Source organism: Ambystoma mexicanum, chromosome 6p (assembly GCF_040938575.1).
Source record: "Ambystoma mexicanum isolate Mex_15411 chromosome 6p, UKY_AmexF1_1, whole genome shotgun sequence".
Classification (NCBI taxonomy): Eukaryota; Metazoa; Chordata; class Amphibia; order Caudata; family Ambystomatidae; genus Ambystoma; species Ambystoma mexicanum.
In genome coordinates, this window is record NC_090935.1 from 223,075,595 (window position 1) to 223,097,337 (window position 21,743).

Sequence of the window (21,743 nt, forward strand, 5' to 3'; positions counted from 1 at the left end):
TTACTCAGCACAAGCAGCAGAACTAATAGCACTCATTGAAGCGTTGCATGCAGCAAAAGTGTGTGTAGTTACAATTTACACAGACTCAGCTTATATGACCACTACAGTACAGAGAGGATTAGCAAGGTGGGGACGGAGGGGATTCCACAGAGCCAATGTGGCACCTGTACAACATGCAGAGCTCCTAAAAGAACTCATTGAGGAATTAAAAGACCCAACCATGGTAGCCATAGTGAAGTGCCAGGCACATACAACCAACACGGATATCATCTCTTTGGGAAACGCGGCAGCGGATGCTGCCGCCAAGGAGGCCTTGTACTTAGTTAAAGAAAGGACAGGTGAGTACTTGATCCACAAACATGTCGAAGAGAATCTCCCAGATGGCTACAACGCCATGCCGTGTCACAAATACTGGAGCTATAAAAGGGGGCAACAGAAGAAGAAAAAGAATTGTGGGAAAAAAGAGGATGTAGCCAGTCAGCAACAGATCTCTTATGGCGGCAAAACAACACCGGGAAGGTGGTAATGCCAACCAAACTATTGGAGATAGCTTTCCAACAACGACACTTTCCAGCGCACAATCCAAAACAGCACATTGCCGCAGAAATACAGGAACACTGGTTCATCCCCGGGTTACAAGAGCAACTTTCAAAATTGGCGATGGAATGTACAACGTGCCAAATATATATATATAATTCAGGCATGACCTTAAGAACACTACGAGGAACAATACCAAAACCAAAGTCCAGATGCCAAATGTGCTGCAAAGTTCTTGGTGAGGGAAGTGTCCCCTTGCTGGGAAATTTGTGACATAATTCGATCGGATAATGGCACACATTTTGTCAACAATCTTTTCAAGGAAGTTACGACATTGCTAGGAATCAAACACAAATTATGTTCGATTTATCACCCGCAAAGTAACGGCGTAGTTGAAAAAATAAATGGCCTCTTCAAGGGGAGACTGGCAAAACTGTGTTTTTCCCTTAAAAAGAATTGGGTGCACTGTTTTCCGCTGGCCTTGTTCGAGCTGAGAAATCAGCCTAGCAAGGACCACCACCTGTCACCACACGAAATAGTGACAGGAAGACACATGCACACAGCACACTCCCCACTCCGCAGACATTCAGATGCCCATAGAAGCGCTACTGTACTGGGTGAAGAGTTTAATGAATACCTGACAAAACTTACAAAGGCAGCTCGCATGATAGCGAGACAGCTAACACCACCATTCACACGCGAAGAGGGGAACGAAGCAATAACATTGAGAGAAGAAAACCAAACAGGTCAGCTAATGCCGGGGGAAATGGTGTATGTCAGGTGTTTTGTGTGTAGGTGGAATGCCCCAAGATTCCATGGCCCATACGAGGGAGTGTATTGTACGCCCACAGCGGTAAAGCTGAAGGGCCTAAGATATTGGATACATTTGACAGAAGTACGAAAAGCTTACGGTAGTGTCACACAAGGACAAGACGAAGGGGTGCAAAACACAGAAGAAGTGCAAGAATAAATGAAGAGTAGAGATATGGCTACATCATATGCATATACAGTAGTACATGCTCTAAAGAAAATAAACTGGATAAAATGTTTGTGAGACATAATAACTGTACAGAATTTTGAAAATGTAAAATAGTAAAAGATCTCTCTCGCTCTCTCTCTCTCTCTCTCTCTCTCTCTCTCTCTCTCTCTCTCTCTCTGTCTCTTTCTCTCTCTCATACATTTGCTAATGTAAAATGACATATATGATTGTTTTGAGGATGCTTAATACACCTTTATGTTTTAATATATAGGTGACACCATGACAACGAACGGGCAGCCCACAGCGAACAATGTTAGGGCAGATAGAAATAGAAATGAGAATTTTTATTTACCTATATATTCGTAGGAGTGTGGTCTGTTTGTGTGCGCAATCATATTCTTTACAATGATGTTTGGCCTTGTTGTTTCTTGGGCTGTTGCATTCATCTCTATCGAGATGAATGAGGGGGGAGGGACTGGAACCAACATGGAGAATGGAACAAAAATGGTTAAAGAAGGAGCTTACTTAATTTGGGATGGCTTTCAACTCATATGGGGTTATGACAATCACCCTGACCATGCACAGCATCCAAATGACAGCAGCAACAGGTTGGTCCCACACCCAACCCCCCAGTACAATGTCACTGAATTTAGTGTCTATGGGTTAAATGATCGTAATCCCTCCGTTATATCATGGTTATATGACACTGCTGCCACCCTGCCCACACCAACAGCCAACCCATCCACAGAAGCTGAACACCCCACAGATAAAACGAAAGAAAATGTAGATTTGGCTGAGGAATTCCTGATCCTATATGATGAATGGGAAAAGGGGGAGGCGGGTAAAGAAGGCACAGCGCTGCATGCAGCTAGAGATGCGAGAAACTTCCTTAAAAGCAGCAGAAGGAGAAGGGAGGTGGGGAGGAAAAAATATGATGAGTATTCTGGCCTGAGGCTAGATACAATAGAAGGCCCTAGACATCCACATCAGTCAAATAAGTGGTAAGCAGATATGAGTTCCACTGCAAAACAGACAACTAATGAGAGTTGTTATGTATGTTCCTTGATTCCCCACGCCTCAGGCACACCTAAGGTCTTGCTGCCTAAAGAACTGCCTCTTGCAGATGCCCAGTGCCTCCTTCTTCTCACCCTATGTAGAATTAAGAACACCTTCCAGGTACACACAGTATCTTTTGAAATGCTGCAGAACGAGAAAACCTGCTACCAAGAGCCAAAGGAGTGATATCTTTGAAAGAACCCTTTTTTGTGATAAAAGGAACATTGTTTTCAGAAAACAAGTGGCAGGATGAAATTATAACATGCAAAGCAGACGCACTACGAGGGCTGCCAACAGAAAAACTACAATGGATTGAGAAAACCTGCACCCCGGTTTGGACAGAACATTTCACAAAGCTGACATGGGTGACAGCCATAGAAAAAACGTTTAAACTACAAAAAGAAATTACATACGAACTATGCTTCCTTGGAGAAGGGAAAAATAACATGGGTGTAAACAAGAACTGTAACAGAACGCTCATAATACCAGATATGAAGAAAGGGACAGCAGCCCTCATGGACACTTACTGGGTCTGCGGCAAACAGGCGTACTTGCACCTCCCACCATCTTGGAGGGGCACATGTTCTCTGGCGACGCTGCACTCTGCTCTGATGGTGATTCCGGAGAGTCACATCGAAGGAGGAGGAGGACTGCCAGCTGCTCGTTGCCCAGACAATCCACAACCAACAGAAAAACCACCACTGTATGCCCTGTCCGCGGACAAAGTACAAGGCATGAAATCCAGAAAGCGGAGATCGTCCAACTACATATCCAAAGCCTCCTCAGAACTATTGGCACAGATCCCGGACAGGTATAGATTTTTCAACTCCGCTGAAACATTCTTTGCCTCCCTCGTCCCGAGTATCCAGGCGTGAGCCAACGCAAAATAGCTGCAAATCATGCGCTGGGAGTTGATCCAACTGGCTAACGACACAGAAGAGGGGTTCAATATGCTCAAGTTGGAGCTAAGGGCCCTAAGGCTAATGACAATGCAGAACAGGTATGTCCTAGACCTGTTAACAGCGATGGATGGAGGTTTTTGCTCAAAAATGGGGAGCGCGTGCTGCACATTCGTGCCTTCTGAAGACGCAGATAATGTAACACTAGCACACATCATCACAGTGGTGCACAATTTGGGGGAACGCATGAAGAGGGAAGGTGGAGCAGACCCAAGTTCGTGGTTCGACAACATTTTTTCCTGGGTACCTTCCTGGCTGGGATTGACTATCAAGATGCTGGTACCCACTGTTGTATTTGTACTCCTGATTTTTTGTGTGTGCCAGCTAGGTCTTCGATGCTGCGCAAACGCAATCCCTAATGGTGCAATGATGATGGTGACAATGGCCAACACTAGAGGAGCGGCAGAGATCATGCAGGAGGCACAAGTACAAACAGGTGAGGACCCAGAACCCAAATATAGAATGGTGCCATTATATTATGATGGGGACATAGTGGATACGTTATATCGCACCATAATAAAAGAACCTCTGGAACGAGTATGGTATACAGAAGTGTGGGTAGACTTGGAGGGAGATGGGGGATGCATATATATGACCTGTACACCAGACGAATATGCTAGACGGAGGGAGAGTCTCTGAGGTGTGTGTAGAGCTTGGATGCCAATAAAGGGGACACCGGCATGGGAGGAAGCTGTTATGAATGAGAAGGAACACCAGAGGTTGGGCGAGTTACAGTATTCGTTACTTAAGTAACAAAAGGGGGAAAATGTATGGGAGGACAGGTCAGTAGGACACACCGTCACCTACATTGCCCACCCACGTGAGGCTCATGACTCGTCGGCAGCCTCCCAAGCACCTGGGCCCGGGAGGCAGGGCGGCTGCGGATCGACGCGTGAAGCTGCATGACCACATGGCCTGGTATAGCATAGACACCATTTTGTAATGAGAAAGACTCCATTTTAAGTGTGCTAAAGCCTGACCCATTCAGAATCGATTACATACAGAGCTGCAGCTTGGCCCCCTCTTGACCGCACACAGAGAGGCCTGCACTTCCCTCAGCCTCCACCTCATGGCAGATCCGCTGAAGGACTGTTCTCACGAGCAACTAGACGCGAACAAATAACAGAACAAACACTGTATCATTTACCTTCCGCAGTACATCATTGCCCCAGGTGTGACCGGACTCGTAGTTGGAGTCTGGAAAATAACAGAAACCATCCCAACCCTACATGCCCTGACCTTGCGTTTAACCCACAGCGTCTGTGATATATGATGTCCATGACTTCCTGTCCAGCCCCCCAGATGAAGGGTTAACCATACCGACTAACCCTCGGGTGTCACAGTCCTATCCATGATTGCTAAGATATGTGTTGAAAAAAGCTAAAGCATATAATACTAGTAAAAGCGTGATAACCCCCGCCCACCCCAGGACATCATGCGCTCTGATACCTAATTGTTGTGCTGACTAACGTTTGCTGCTATTGTAAAAAAGGATGATAAGAAGCAATATGTAAAAAGCCTGTATACAATGTGATAACCTATGATTATACTATATGTAGGCCATCTAGGGCACTGAGCCAGTTTTTACTGTAATCAAAATGTTAGAGTAAACATATTGCTCACTTGTTTTCAAGCACATAACCCAATCTAACATTACCTCATGTCTGTTATATGATTATCGTTCTCATGAACTGCAAGTATAATGTCGACAGTTGATATGTACTCTTTGTGCTAATGACAAATCTACATTGTTGTGAACCTACTAATGTAAGCATATGTAAACCTGAAGAAATGTGTAACTTCCAGCTTAACACTCGTCCCCCCCACCCCAAGAGTACAGTGTGCAGTCCGGTGAATAGGGAATCACTCAGAGTTACAAGGCCATCTCCCCCTCCTCCCGCCAAGGCCCGCCGGGGCGGGCTGGGTTTCGAACAGCACAGCCTCACCTCCCCACATTCCTGCTGGGCCCACTTCAAGTATTCACCGCCCCCATGTTAGAAGCTGCCACGGCCTGGCCAAGGGAATTATGAGCTACCTGGTCCTAAATCCCACCGCCTTCAAGGGAACAGTTATGTATCCCTATTGACCCAATGGTATTCCAGCTCATCCCAAGTTAACGGGCCATGAAGATAGTTATTCACCCCGGTACCAACATATCGTAAAACCATCCCTCATTACATCTAACAGAAAATAATGACAAAAACAGCTTGGCCTGTGCCCTGTGCCCTGTGCCCCTGATAAGGCACCTGGACTCATGAGACAAGGCCCCTTGGTAGGGGTGACTACACACTGATGTATTGATGAAACCTCATGTTGCATACTGCTTTTCTCTGTCTCTCTCTGATCTTAGATTGTTGTATTAAAGGATTTACAGGACATCCTGAAACTGTTTATTATAATGAATGTGTGTGTGTGAGTGGCCACAAGGGAAAAGTGTTAGTGCAGCCACCAATCTTCAATGCAGACAGCGTCTGGCCTGGCAGCTCCACCCTGACGAGCCCAGATGACCCGTCCACCCCACGTTGGCACCGTGCAGACGTTCACCAATCCTGGAGCAGCATAACTAAACATTGTATATAGTTTAACTAATGCCACCCAATCCCTAAGACTATGTGCCCCCTATAGCTTACATCACGCATGACGTATTTTTGTGATAAGTATGACTGTCTTTGCTATTATCAGACAGAGCGCTCTCGGAGTTTGCAGAGTCCTTTGCATGCTCTATATCGATCTAGGTAAAACCTTTTATCTTCACCCGCACTTGGTCGTGGTCTCATTCCCTCCTGGGGTGTGTCCTTTACTGCCTCTCATTAAGGGGTTTTTACTGCTTTATTGGGGGATGCTTACATTCACTACACTAACCCCACTGCCTTCTCAGACCTAAAGCAACAAGGGCTTTTTACTGTGCAACTCCCTGGTGTGGTGGCAAGTTGTTTTGTTAAGAGTGTGCCTTTAGATTTATGTTTCCCAGGACAGGGGGCTATCCTGCTGGAGCGGTATGTTCCCCGACCTCACAAAGGACCAAAAGAGAGGAAGCTCCCTCTAGCTATTGTCCTGCTGGTTGCAGCTGAGATAGCCAGTCGTGGGAGAATAAACACAGTCTTTTTGTGGCAGGCCTGGCATCACAGTGGTGATATATGTATGGTTCAGATCAAATGTGACTTTAATAATTAAGTATTGTCAGCCATCATACCTCAAGTCGGACATTGCTAATGTTTAAAGATTGAACTGCCACCAGGAAGGTAGTTTGCCATAATTATGTAGTTTTAGAGTAGCGGTGCATATTTAAATGCAACCTCTGTGCTGCCGTGACATGGCTGTCACAGTAACTGTCAAGCGAGAACCTGTGACCTTTGAAAGTGCTGTGTGCCACTGGGGATCTGTTGAAAAACAAGTATCCTGTGGAGTGCCGCACAGCTTGAACTTCAGTCCCCTGCTGTTCAAACTCTTTATGGGACCCTTAGCTCACCTTATACGGTCTGAGGGTGTGGGGTTTTAACTCTATGTGGATGATACGCAGTTGATTTTCCAAGTAGGCGAGAATGATGACAGGTTGGTGGCATGCTTAGAGTAGGTCAGTATGTGGATGCAACACAACAGCTTAGGTTTAACATCCAGTAAATGGAGATGTTAATTTGTTCTGCTCCTACGGCTAGTCACAGGCCTTGCAACTCTGGGGCACAGGAGGCTGCAGCATGGGTGTCCCATTATTACCCCGCTTCTCTGGGGAGCTGTCCTTCGCCGCTCCCGAAAGCTAAGAATCTGGGAGTCTGTCTAGATTCCTCTATGTTCTTGGAGAGCAAGATATCACAACTATCTAGCGCGTGCTTCTTCCAGATGCGGAGCTTAAAATGGCTTCTGGTTCTTTTTTCTTTCGAATGCAAGGTCCAGATAGTGAACGTCTTCATATCCTGTAGACTTGACTTCTGCAATGCTTTGTACCTTGGGCTACCGAATACAGCGATAGACAGATTGCAAAGAATACAGAATGCATCAGCTAGAAGTCTGGAAGGAGAGAGCATATCCCTCCTGTCTTGAGAATTCTCCATTGGTCTCTGGTGGAGAAACAGATAAGGTTTAAGACAGTGTGTATGGTACATCGAACCTTGCATGATCGAACACCTGATTTCAATAGTGCCAAACTCTGCCATTATGTCCCCAGAAGATGATCCATTCTGCATCTGCCAACGTACTATCGGTGCCTACATTCCGTTGGGTAAAATGGGAGAGGCCACTCCTTTTCGGCAGTGGCAGCCCAGCTATGGAACTGACATTGGAAAATCACATAGATTTCCGACATAAATTGAAGACCCTCCTGTTCCCACCTTGATCAGGTTGCTTTGGGTGGGGCCAGGGGTGGGAGGGCTCTAATTCATCAGCTCTGGTCTGGACTGGGTCACTCTGTACCCTCTGTTTCAGTGCCTTGATACCGCCTGGTGAAGTGGATGTTTGCTCTTACCAAATGCAGTACCATACCATACCATGGTTAACATTAAAATTGCAGCAGAGCCGCAAGTAGTGCGTTAAGAGCCCAGACTGTAGAAATACCCGAGCAAACAGCCAGCAGAACACATTTTGAGTAGGGCTGCTAGAAAACAAACTTGACAAGAGTCACTGTTGGATCCTTAGAGTGGAATGGATAGGGGCCCCGACAGCAGATGCAGAACTACTCTTCATCAGAGGACAGGATTTCTAAACATATGGAAAAGTGAGGACAAATTCTTTAAAACAAGCACAGGAGTACAATGTGACATCTTTCTTAGAAAACAGAGAACACAGGGTCAGTAGCTCGACAGGCACCATCATTTCAAAGCGAAATCCGCAGTCTTACGAACATCTCCCACTTCCACGCTCTAATGCTACACTCAAAGTACTGCAGGAAAACGCTCGACATGAAAGTGAGAGCCAGTGAAGTAAGAATGTGGTAGGAGATAGGATTGATAGGGTTAGACTGGGTACCAAAGGAGGCTCTGCAAATAGATTACAAAGGACCCCCACATTACACCATTGTGACAGGCCCACCTCCTCTAAGTAGGGTTTTGTGGGGGTTGTCACGTAAGAAAAGTTGGAAAAATGTGCTCTAAACAGTGAATTTTAAATCACGTTTGCCCCTATATTGGTATTAAAAAAGCAGTTAAAAATAACAAATAAATGGCATATAACGTTTGCTAAGAGTGAGGAATAACATCTTTACTTCAATTGGATATGAGAGATGAGTTGGAAGTAATGGTGTGGGTTGCATAGGAGAGAAGTTAAGAAGAGCAGAAAACCCAGGTACCCCAACAAAAGAGGCCCAGGGTGCAGAGGCCCAGCAGCAAATCTCCAAAGTTCCCTATGGGCCAGTCCACTTCTAGAGCTGTGCCCTAGTGTGTGACTTTCTGAGCTTGGTCTTTGTACAACCTGTGGCTATGGAGGATCTTAGAACTCTCTGATATTTCACCAGGAGCAGATCATCTCTCCCGGGCTTCCTCTATTATGCCTTCGGAATGAGCATGGAGACAAAACCCAGAGTTCCGTGTTCCTTTTACCTTGTGCTGTACACTGCCGTGCCACGCCTAGCGCACATTGAGAAGGGAACACAGGAGGCCACTCTGGATGCCTTCACTCAGGGTCATGCCAATTGATCAACAATGATGAAAGTAGCCATTAGACAATAGTAGGGCAGGGCAACCATCATTCAATGCACTTCATGCCAATGAGGCGAATCCCTAAGAAATCCCGGGCAGTGGGGTCACCGCTAGTATCCTCCAAAGAAGTACAGGTGGGAACCTGACGATGGGGAAAGCCAAGCCCCTACTAATAATATAGAGGAATAGGGGAAACACTATGTTGAACTTAATGATTTTAAGGGATTACGATCAAGGTCCCAAGAAGATTTCCCTCTGATATGCTTAGGTAAACTCAATAAGCTCAATTAACAAATCCCAAAATGTTTCTGAACCTTAAACAATTTTTAAATCCCGACAACCAAAACCCAAATGCTTTGACTAGACCTGGCTAGAATCACCTTTGAGAATGACTGGGTACATAGCAGAGGGCCACACTGGAGAGAGCTCCTTCCCTATACCTTGAAGCATGCCTCTGTTATATTACCTGCAGGCACAGTCACAAAAGCATTGTTTCATAGAACTGCGTGTCTCCACCCATCTGCCTGCAAAACAAATCCACACTGGCTACGTGAACAGATGGAATTACAAAGGGCCAAGTGGAAAAATCCTTTTATAGTTCTGGAGATCTCGCATATACAGAATGACAGTCGTGCAGCACACAGTCCCTTATCTTTGCTACCTCCAGGATAATGGGCTGCATGCCATTACCTAGGATTATCCTCTCCGGGGAGACTTGTATTTGCTTTCTGAAGCCCTCCCTTCTTCCCTATGAAATCCTGTTCTCAATCTAAATTCTATATCATACTAGATTAAATAATAATATTACTCTGGTGTCTTATTGAGTTTCCATACTTGATTGGATAAAGGTTCCAGACAGCAGACTTACCCTTTTCTGGCTTAGCTTCTGTTTTTCCCTAAATTCCTCCATTTTCCGTGCCTCGTCCCTTAGAGTGTTAGCCAGCTGAAGATGAAACTGACCCACGTTCTCTATCTCTAAAGGGGAAAAATAGCACACAAGAAATCAATTAGACCAAAACAATCTAATTAATTTAAAAAAGGCTTTGTTTCATACCACAGCAAGATAGGGACTGGATATAGGAGACGTTGAACATCATTTTCATACAGTATTAAATTACACTAAAGAGATGCTTCCATTTCCACACAAGTGCAAAATGGTCCCGCCCATGCAACTTTCATCATTCCTCAATCGTAGAGTAAATGTAAAGTGTTGCACCTTACATTAAAAGGGTTAACATGTTTTTTTGTGGAAAATCGTAAATGCTGGACGCAAATAACGATTGTGGAAGGCCTGTACAATGGATTATTATGAAATCTGCCAATTAGCACGAGGTGGTAATTTCAGACGGATTCCATAGGAAAATCAAAATTTGAGAGTAACCATTCCATATAAATTAACAAGGGTATCAGGGAAGGCCCAGTCTTGTAATAGTCTACAATATTAGCCCTGACTAAGAGACAGAAAGTTTCGGTCTCCTGAAGTAATCAAGGTGCTGTCTGGTCCTAACATCCACACAGCACTATTAATTAAGAGAATATAATTCGAACTTTTAATTATGTGCAATAACATATTAACTTCATAAAAAGACAGGAACGCATACATACATACATACATACATACATACATACATACATACATACATACATACATACACAATGTGGTGCAACATTTCTTTCATCATTAATGAGAATATGTATCGTCAGGAGACCCCTTCATATTGCGTGATCTTCATCTATGTTAGGGGTTTAGGGAGTTAGGGAAACTCACTCAATCTTGCAAATTGAGTCAGAGCTCTAGAAACACTATACAAATCATCGGAATGTCCTTCATAAATATGGGGAGATGCGTTTAGCACCGCATTTGTTTGCTCTGTCTGAATCCCTAGCAATGAACACTCTATGCCAAAAAAAGAAGAAGATTATAATTTACTCACTGGACAAGAATCTATTAATGAAGTCGTCAAAAGGTTTTCCTCTGATCTATATCCTCAACTCTAGACTGGAAGCAGATGTTAGAGGACAGTGGCCTGCAGGCTTTACCCAAATTAACAGAAGAACAGAAACAGTCCCTTGAAAAAGCTCTTGCCCTGGACGGGCTTCCAAATGAATTTCATTCTCCTTTTGAAAAAAACACTTGTTTCCCAAATTTGAAGGAGGTTCTAGAGGAGGCTCTGGCTTCTGCGTTACTACCCAACTCTATGAGAGAATCTGTGGCAGCTGTGCTTATTAAGCCCAGGAAGGAACCACTTAGTTGTTCATCATATAGGCCACTTTCAGTATTAAATGTTGACTCCAATGTACTTAATAAGATTCTTTCCTAATGATTCCTATTAACTACAGTGAGCTCATGCGGATCAATCAGATTTTGTATCAGGCCGAAGCACCTTATAGAACCTTAGATGGAGGCAACTGATACTGGAGTTTGGTTGGGCATTAAATAATTAACCGTTGCCTCATTTGCAGAGAAAACACCTTAAATTTTGTTGATTGTATCGAAGTAAAGAAAAAATAACTAAGTGGCTTTGAAAGGAATGGACAAATCGGGCCCGTTTATTAGACTTGAAAGCCAACAGACACTATCCCTCTAAGCCCAACCACCTAAGCTAACCCGACCCACCCTCCAACTCACCAACCCTTATATAATCCCTGTGGTCCGACCCCACCCTGACCATGACACTTCAGGTTAACCTTTCCCACTCCTGTCTAAACATTCGGCACCTTTGTATTCTCTCTAAGCCCTTCTTCCATTTCCAGTTCCTTACAAATATCGACGTTGACGGCCTCCGTCTGGAAAATTTCTATTATCCAGCTCCTCAAGCCACAGCCTCCTAACGTGTTTCCACAGGGGAATAATGCTCTATTGTGACAACTGTTAAGGCCTGTCCAGATCCAAAGATGGTGGCTAAGTAGCCTTCACCAGGTGCCCCTCAAAGCACTGTCTCAGGAATCTTTACTGCACATTCCCTGCCGGCTGAGTCTCGAGTGCAAGCATTGCCTGAGGTCCATAGATGGGGATTACCCTACCAATTGTCTGCTGAGATTTAAAAGAGAATAACAAACACTCAGACTCATATGATGCAATTTTGATTCAGGTATCAATTTCCAGGGAGTGGGGGGGGGGGGCTTTCACAATAGATATAACTTCACCCCTCACAACATGATCATTTACCCACATTTCAATACAGCTTATATCATTTGATGTCTTCATGGCACTACCACATCACTGATCCCCTCTCCTTCACGGGGCAGCCAACATCAACAAGTAGGATTTCATCTTTTCAGTGTTAAGATTTCTTAAGTTTGGCTCCGAATTTCTGAGCACAGTTTTCCTTACATACAATGAACCATGGACCCCTATTGTATGGGTAAAGTGGTATCCAAGAGCTGGAGGGTGGCGAGGGGAAGGATGTCCCTTCTAGCCACTGATTTTGCTTTAATGGTAGAGGCGTTAGCGATTGCTCTTTTTGTGGGTAGTTGGGTGACGGTTTCCAGAGTGGAACATATAATTGTGATGTACACAGACAGCATGCTGGTTATAAAAAACTCTTGAAACACAACATTGGATATGCTGGAGATAATAGAAAGTTGCGTATAATTAACCTGTAAGCTCTCCTTATCTTCTGAGGATCACTGCTCGAATCAATGATTAGCCGTATAGAGTCAAGTAAGATGTTGATTCTCCCCAGACCTTCATATATATTCTCCGGCCCATCCATATATATCCCTCCTAAGGTTTTTAAGGCAAGGGACAAGAAGTCAGTGAATATTTACTAGGACCAAGATAGATGCAGGGTCTCTTTTCGTACCCTTGAGAGAACCATTGAAGAGTGTGGGTTGGAAGCTATATTACTTGGCTTCGCAAATGCAGTTTCTACCTCATACGTTCTTTGAAAACGATGATGCTGAAGAGCACTTGTTAGGTAACGAAATTACACTATAACTTAGTCATGCCTGTCTTCCCAAATCAGTAAGCTATTTATTTAATCTTAGATGCAAAATTTGGGCCGATTTAGAAAGAAGAGACGATGCAATACCCCCATCTGCACAGCGATAGCCATTTTGGAATTTACCACGATTTGCTGAAGCTGCCTCTGTAATGGATCGGAAGGGTGATTGCACAGAGTGTGGGGTCCTTCATAATGAGGATGTATAAATTCTATTTGAAGAATGTTTGCACAATATGGTGACATAAAAGGTAGCTTCGTGAGGTTGGCAGGATTGCTAAGGTACCGTGGGGGGCACGGCTTGGGTTTCCTATGATCCAGAAGGTTTCTTCCACCGTCGGTAGCATACTAAGGCTTGGCGAAAGCTCTTGGGTTGTTCTCATTTGTTATAATTCCATTGACTCAAGCCTGTATAAGCCCCAATTGAAATGTAGGGATTACTGGACAGACACCAAATGGCCCAAAACAAGTCTACATGGCAAGCAGAACTCGCATAATGCCTGCGCCAAACAGCTACATTTTAACATTCTACATAGAACATCCCTCACACCTGTCACTAAACATTGCATAGTTCAGGCACAATCTACTAAGCACCCCAAACGTACAGCTCCCCGCGTGCATGATATGATTTGTTGTATGAATGGCCAGTGATTTCTCGCTTCTGGTCCTAAGTGATAGGGGCGATGGAGGAAATAACAGGGAAAAGAGGCCTTAACTCTCCATTTTTATAACTGCAAAATGTCACACTGTCATCTCGCTCTGGCAGTGTGAAATATGCATGTGCAGATTTGGGTTCCTTAATAGGTAAGCCCTTAATAGCTATTAGGTGGATGGCATCAAGTTCACCAACATCAGCAAAATGAGGACCAGATGGGAATCACTGGGCGACATCAGAATTCAAGCCGGTACTTACTCTGAGTAATAATGAGAGTAGTGAAAACACGAAACCCTCCGAATGGAACCTACTTTGGCAGATATATGTCCTCCTTAAAACCAATATGTCAATTCTATGCTATTCTATGTACTGTAAGATACTAGTTCGGACACCTGATTCTATGCTTCAATCACATCAGGAGAAGGGTGCTCAGCCAATCAGGTGGCTGGAAGAGCAGGCGAAAGTTCAGTGTGTACCATCCACTCTTTCCAGTCTGCTGAGGGTGGTGCCATCTTGATTGCGTGGAACAACAGGGAGACTCACCCTGTTGCCTCCCCATGCCCTCCCCTCCCCCCAAAGAGATCCTGATCACTTTCCCCACGCCCCTCCCACCCAACGTACCTGTTGAACTGAAGCTTTGCACTCCGGTCCCAGCAATCCTCCCTCGGTGGCCGCCACCATGGACATGGAAGAGGGACTAAGAAATGGTGGCAGGCATCTTTTGTTTTTGGGAGATGGTCTCCCGCAGTATGCGTGGAGCCTAAATCCTGAATTTGTTTTCAACTCTTCCCCAACCCCAGGAAAACCCTGGGGTGTGAATAGCTATCTCTCCCGAGTCGGAGGTGTGTACATGGTCGGTAATGTCATGTGCGCCACCCAACTGGGGTGTGATTGCTACAGTAATGTGTTGCTGCATGGTGCAGTTGAGGGAGGTCACTGAGGAACAATTATTGTTTTATACGTTTGCTGTTCTTAGCTCAGTTCCATATAGCCTAATAACTATGTTGATGTATTCCATAGGCAGATCGATCCACGCCTTTCAAGGTATATTATTATCACGATTACCGGCCATAAATATTTGTGCACTCGCGTTATATTCTAGAAAATGATACCCCACTGAGTTTTTCTACTTGGCTGTAGTTTGTAGATATGATATAATGAGTTATTTACAACGCGCTTAATACCCAGAGGTATTCTTAGTGCGGACCCGGGGATCAAACCTGTGTTGTCAGTATGGGTTCGTTTTAAAGACTGATTTTTCGAAATAGGCAAACAATATGCAACTTTACTCAAATCCATATTATACGTACATTTTGTAATCCATAATGCATGCGCCGACCTCGTGACGAGGTTTCGACATTTAGTGGGTCCTTGCGCACAGTCGTATTTGCAACATCAAGGCTAGGATTTGCGAGGCCGTGGGCGGCAAAATATATGTGCGGCCCCCGTATTTGCATGTTTAATGACGTCACAGAACGAGCCTGTAATACTCGGTGTGTTCACGTAAAGTTTCAGAAAAAGGAAGTTGCCAGGAGTAAGCCAAGAGGCAAGTTAACCATGATGTCCAGTTTATGAATTCTCTGGCAATATCAGGAGTCCGGCATTTTATTTTGTAGCAGCTGGCAGGGTGAGCTGAATCAGTTCTAGAGAACTCTCATTTTGACAGACATGAACATGAGAGAAAATGATTTGCCCAAGAGCACACACTTTGGTTAAATGGAAAAGCCAGATTTGAGACCAGTCTACAACTACACATCTTCTCAGCTGTAGTTTGTGGAAATATTGTTTGCCACCGGACCTTTTACAATTTGGGTTTGAAAACTTCATCAGACTTTGGCATGTAGTGCAAAAACCGTTGATTGTGTTCTGCTAACTGAAGTAAACTGTTGTGTTTATAGCTGTTTCTCAACTGCTTTTATTTTTGTGCTGTAGACATTTGTCCATATTGTTCAAAGAAGCTATACGCTTTTCATTCAGCACTAAGGGATTATTTTGAATGACTCGCCAAGCAATGCTTTTATTATTTTAGGCTATGGCAGGTTTCAAGGATGTCAAGGCAGGAATTGGGCTGCGTCGGGCGGGCAGGGCCAGGTATAGTGTGATTGAAGCAGATCCTAGTTACCAGAACGGCTGTCGGGGAAAGAGAGTAATAAGTAAAGGTCTTCATGTGTTAGCAATATCAGCAGGGCTCAAGATCAGAACAATGGCTACTTAAACGAACCATCACTTACGAAAAGCTTCCACTTTAAATGCTCTGCAAAACAAAGAGAGCAATACGTTGTATTTGCAAGGCCACGGTGACGGGCAGCACGACCACGCTATGACAGACAAAAAAGCATTGCACCGGATACAGAGCAGCCGCTCTTGAAAGCTGCAACAGCCTCTTTCTCAACCTTCCTCTTCTACCCTCTAACCTCTTCAACTCATCCAGAACAGAACAAGGCTTATCCTTGGCCTCAAGCCCAGGAACTGCATCTCTCCGGTGCTGAAATCCCTTCACTAGCTCCCCTTGGCTGCAATGATTAAGTTCAAGACCCTTTGCATTGTCCACATGGCTTTCAGGGGCCTGGGCCCACTCTACGTGCAACGCTCTCTTCCTAAATAATCTTCCCGAGCCTTCCGCTTGTCTTCCTCCAACTCTCTGTGGGTGAGCCGCTTCTCCAAGCAGAGACTTGGTGGAAGATCCTTATCCACTGCAGGTGCCTCCCCCTGGAACAGCCTAGCTGCCTCTCTCTGGCTTGAGCAGGATCTCCTTAAGTTACAGAAACTCTTTAAGACTTCAAGACTTTCCTCTACGCCTCCTCCTTCTCTCTCCCTCTCCCCTGTTAACCACCTCTTTCTGCTCTGTAACTCTCTCTCCTCTACTACTGCTCAGTTTTGCTGACTGCCTGCCTGGTGTACCTACAGAGCCTCACAGGTCCCAAGCTTCCTCGCCATTGCCCTTGCCCCCGGGCCTTGCACTTTCCACATCACTACTGCACTTAGGTTACGACCCATGAGTGTCGTATCTCTCTGAACTTAAGCCATGTTCTGACAGGACTGGGCCGACTTGGTCCCTACTGCCCCGCCCCTCACACTTCCTGTTCTGTGCACTTGCATGATCTGAATCTACCATGCTTAGTAAGATCGTTTGTCTTGCCTTTCTTATGTCTTCATCTGCCATGCATGGTTGCACTTTGAAAGACTTGTGTTTAAGCGCATAATAAATAAACAATCAATCAAACAGAACTACTTGATTAACAAGTGGCAGATGGTGCCTGCTTGCGGGCCCCCATGACCGCTGGGCACTGGGCGACAGCACAGGAGGCCCATGCCTAGCCTAGGGCCCTGTGAACTATAGCCTTACAATTGTGGAAAGACTGGCCTAATCTGGTGATGCAGATTGTCGGTCACAATCTGCACGTTTTGACAGATTTTGAACTACTCAGAATCATCATGCATCACTGTAGGTGCCACATATATGTGCATTTTCCACATGCTGCAATTCCACATTTCAAAGGATACGCAGCATGCCATCAAAAGGTTGGAGAAGGGGCCTGCAACCTTTGGCTTTCCACATGTTGTGAACTACAACTCCCATCTGCTCTACCCAGCATAGTTTATGCTGCGGGATCATGGGACTCATAGTACAAAACATCTGGAGAGCCAAAGTTTCAGACCCCGGTGTTAGAGCTTTAGCATAGATGGTTCTACACCAATCACTGGGGGCCATCTTCCTTTAAAAGCGGGTGAGCCCCTCTCTTGGCAGATCATCCGAAGATTTTGCAAGGAGTAGCAAGAAGAGCCCATCATTGGACACTGGCTGAAGGTACAGTCTGCCTTATATCTTCCGCCAGATTATTAAATCAGGTGTGTCTGTAAGGTCACTAAGCATAAGTTCCACAAAAGCTGCCCCACTCTTAAATACAGGGACGTCGACAATAGGAATCAGATCAGTATGGGTCTACTAAACATTACTAAGTAGAGTGTATTAGACTTGCTCTCTCTGAAAATATCTTTCTTTACGAAGGGGCATATTACCAACAACAACATGGCACCGGTGCTACTTTTGCCCCAGACCTTGCAGACTTGTACATGGACAATTTTGAGCAAAACACGGTTTATCTAACCATCAATCCATTCCAAGATTACATAAAGACGTGGCATCGATACATCAATGATGTTTTTATGTTCTGGAGCGGCGGCCTCGATAGTTTGGGCCTTTTTCTGAAATGGTTGAACTCACATGATCATTTTATTAAGATCACCATGCAGACTGATTCAGACAAAGTCTCGTTTTTGAATTTTTAAATTTATAGATCTACAGAAAATAAACTTGTTACAAATCTGTTCGGAAAAAGCATGGATGAAAACACCTTGCTGCTATTCAGCAGTTTCCATCCTCAAAGCCTGCGTGAAAATTTTCCATTTGGCCAATCCCTCCGCATTCAGTAGCAAGATAGAAGACTATCACACCAATAGAAAACAGCTCAGCATCAGATTAAAAGAACATGGCTACCCATCACATATGATTAGAAGATCACAGAAAAGAGCCTGCAACATCATCAGGCAGAGCACTCTAAAAAAAGAACCGAGACAAAAAGCAGAGAAGATAACCTGTGTGACATCTTTCTCACCTATTAGCCATCACTTGAGAAGGACCATTCTGAAAAATAGGGGTATTTTAGATAACGAGGATTTGATCATTAACAAACCTCCTTTCGCCTGTAAGAGAACGTCCAACCTAAAAGATAAGCTAGTGTATACCTATCAACAACCAAAAGTAAAGCAAACTTTACAACCGACCCTATGGCATTTACCACCTGTCATATGTCACTTTAAATGTGGTAAATGTTCTGTCTGCACTTTGACAAAAGATATGAAATAGGTTGATTTAAAAGGCAGAATGTGGCAGTTAAAATCTTTTTCCTATTGCCTCACAAAATGGGCAATATACGGAATAAAATGCCAGTGCAGGTTCCTATAACAAAAAGAGCTATTCGCCAGAGAATCTGTGAGCATCGCTCATGTGTAAAAAACTGGTTGGTAGATAAACCACTAGGGGCACACTTTAAAGAGGCTAAACACAATCACACAGATATTTTCTGGTTTATAATTAAAACAATTGGACACCATCCCCGCAGTGGCAATGGAGATCTCATGCTAATAAAACTCGAGCTAAAATAGATTTTTACTTGACACTGCGAAGAATGTCTTAAATATAGCCATTGAGTGAACTTATTCATCCACTAATAGTATTTCCCCCCGGGTTGACAAAACAAATTTCATTCTAGTGATGTGACATACATAATTTTCTCTACCAGCATATCTTGGTTGCCTTGGCTGCATATATTTAACCAAGCCAATATCATGCGAGATTGGTATCTTTTTTCAAAATTCAACATGACTGGCATTTAACATCTGCAGTCAGAGCAGTGCTAGGCGAGAAGTGCGCCCCAGGCAGCTGATTTGTCATAGCCTGAGCCAAATAGGGTTCAAGAAACCAAATGGTGATGCTCCCATAAATCATAAATTGTCAAGGCTCGATGTCGACAACATAAAATGATTTTTTGAAACCAAGTAAATGCAACTTAACAAACCCGGAAGCATGACATCCATAAGCAACATGCCTACCAACGAGATTTGATACATTTAAGATGGCGCCCGCTGATGCTTGTTTTAACTGTAAGCATCGGTCAAGTTGTTGCGCCAGAATGATTAAAGCTACATTACCCATCAGTGCCTCACACCTCCGTGTTACTGTTCGGAAGACGGCGCATTGAGGATTCCAAAGGCCGCAGTTTGAGACTGAAAAATGCGATGATACCTAAGTTGAAATACACAGGGACTAGAAGATTTAGCAACTTGATAAGATGCTAGCGGACTGACAGGCGCAGTGTCTCCTTTTTTCCCCAGTGTATGTCTGTCGATTGAGTTCAATGTGAAGTGCCTTCCAGAACGGTACACTACCCCACACTGGTGCCACCATCTGGAAGCACAGGATATACATTACCTGGAAGCATGACCCATTCAAGGCAGACAACACATGAGGAATAAGGTAAACACCATTCCTCAATGCTAATAAGAATAATGTAAAATACAGAATAGGAGATAAACAGTTTCTCTCTCTCTCTTAGATCTTCATGAATACAGATAATTCGACCACATCATTGGATGATGCATTTATAAAAATTCAAGCCCTAGGCACATCAAAGTAATTGAAGTTTGGTGACATAGGGTGCAGTTCAGATTGGAAAACGTTCACAATAGAAGTCAGTTTCTAAATCAAAAATATGTTATGTTACGTTTTGTATGTAGTGTCCCTGGTGTATGACAACACGTGATGGGAGAAGCCTGCACCAATCCCATTTCCAACATCATCCCGTTTCCTGAAGACGGATGCAAGGGTGCATGGAAAAAGGAATAGATTTGCCCATATGTGTTTTCCCTTGTTTTATCCAGAAACAACTCTGCGTTGACACCTACTAGAGAGTGCTATTTTCTGATTGTGACTGCAAGTAGTCCTCTCACGTGGGATACTAACCACACATGAGACAGAACTGTTCCTAATTATCGGAGGAAGGCGATACCACAATTTGTTTTGGTGGAGTTTTGTACATTTTGGGTTGGATACAATGTCAACATTGTGTATTTTTCTATTTTTAGTGTTTTTATACCACTTTATGAATAAAATGTGTTAACATTTTTGCTGACCCTCCGGCTCTACTTAGTAATGTTTAGTAGACCCTGACTAATCTGATTCCTATTGTACACGTCCCTGTGTGTAAGAGTGGCGTAGCTTTTGTGGAATTTATGTTTTCTCATGTTTCCGTCCTCATCCACACGCCCCTCATGAACAAAAAAGAGGACTTCCTGCTCTAATAGCTTCTACACTGGAAGGTCACTAAGACACAACCAAGGGCTGCTTCTTCTTCTTCTATACAGTCAGCCTTACTCACGGGCACTGCTCAGTTGGAAAGTACTAGGTGGGACGGAAGAGAGAGAGTTGTACGTAGCTATCCCCGATTAAAAAGAGACGTCATGCATTTGTGGTTTGCCTGAAGACTGCAGGATAACGTAGGGTTGTGTCAGCAGCGGTACAACATCGGTAGTTTTACTTATCATTGCAATTTGTGATGCTTTGTGGTGAATGCCCTTGACAGATCAACTCAAAATCCATCATATACATTTGAGAAATCTCCTTTAGGCTCCACTTTGCTTCTGCGACTACCGATTGCATGGTTTCTGTAGTTGTTGGAAGCACGTGGGAGGATGTCTGGTTAGGTTTTTCTCCATTCTGTCCTTCAGACTGCATCTTTGATTTAATTGTGCTCAAAAGACATTTCACAGCAGAATATCAGTGTGGCCCATTCTAGGGAAAGGAGCACTCCTTACAGACTTGGTAGTTGGTGGAGCACTAATACAGCAAACCTAATGCATTCATAGACATCAGTGGGATTATTCTTTAAAAAAAATCTGACTCACCCACCTGACATTTACAAATTGCCACATGGCGGCCTCGTGGATCTTGATCACAAGCAGCTGTCATGTTAGTCCTCTGTCTATGTCCATCTTCCTGCTCATGAGAGATTGCCCCGTGATTACACCCTGTTTTATCAGTGCTGTTGCTAATCCCATTGGGATGGTTTTGATGGGGGTTTGCTGGGTGTGGACGGAGTTAATATAAGTCTTTATATGGCTCTTGGGAGTGTTTTTCTGAATATCTCTGGTGCAGGTTTCAGCAAAGACAACTGTAGTAGTGTGCAGAGCTGCTCCATTATTATGGTATTTATTGAGTGTGGACCTAGCTTCCAGAAGCAATGGAGTACTTTACAGAGGTACACAACAGTACAGATAGCTAACAAGCACTTTTCAGAGGTAACTACAGAACAGCTATAAAGTAGGGGTAGGATTCAGAGTGGCACAGAGGAGGGGTACAGCTGTACAGGGTAGTGGGGAGGAGAGGGCCAGACATATTCTAGCGAGTCAGGTGGTACGGGGGATGGA

The 21,743-nt window shown here is 44.2% G+C and overlaps 1 protein-coding gene and 1 long non-coding RNA gene across 2 annotated transcripts in view; one reads left to right on the top strand and one right to left on the bottom strand.

The window, feature by feature from the left end:
* PSTPIP2 (proline-serine-threonine phosphatase interacting protein 2) overlaps positions 1-21,743 on the bottom strand; it is a 796,554-nt gene that overhangs the window by 414,729 nt on the left and 360,082 nt on the right. Inside the window, exon 5 of the mRNA XM_069626899.1 lies at positions 10,027-10,133. Within this exon, the coding sequence (XP_069483000.1) occupies positions 10,027-10,133 (107 nt within the window). The remainder of the gene's footprint in view (positions 1-10,026; positions 10,134-21,743) is intronic.
* LOC138510897 (uncharacterized) lies at positions 19,508-20,441 on the top strand. The gene is made up of 2 exons (XR_011280450.1): positions 19,508-19,794; positions 19,874-20,441. It is a non-coding gene; the product is annotated as an uncharacterized lncRNA (long non-coding RNA).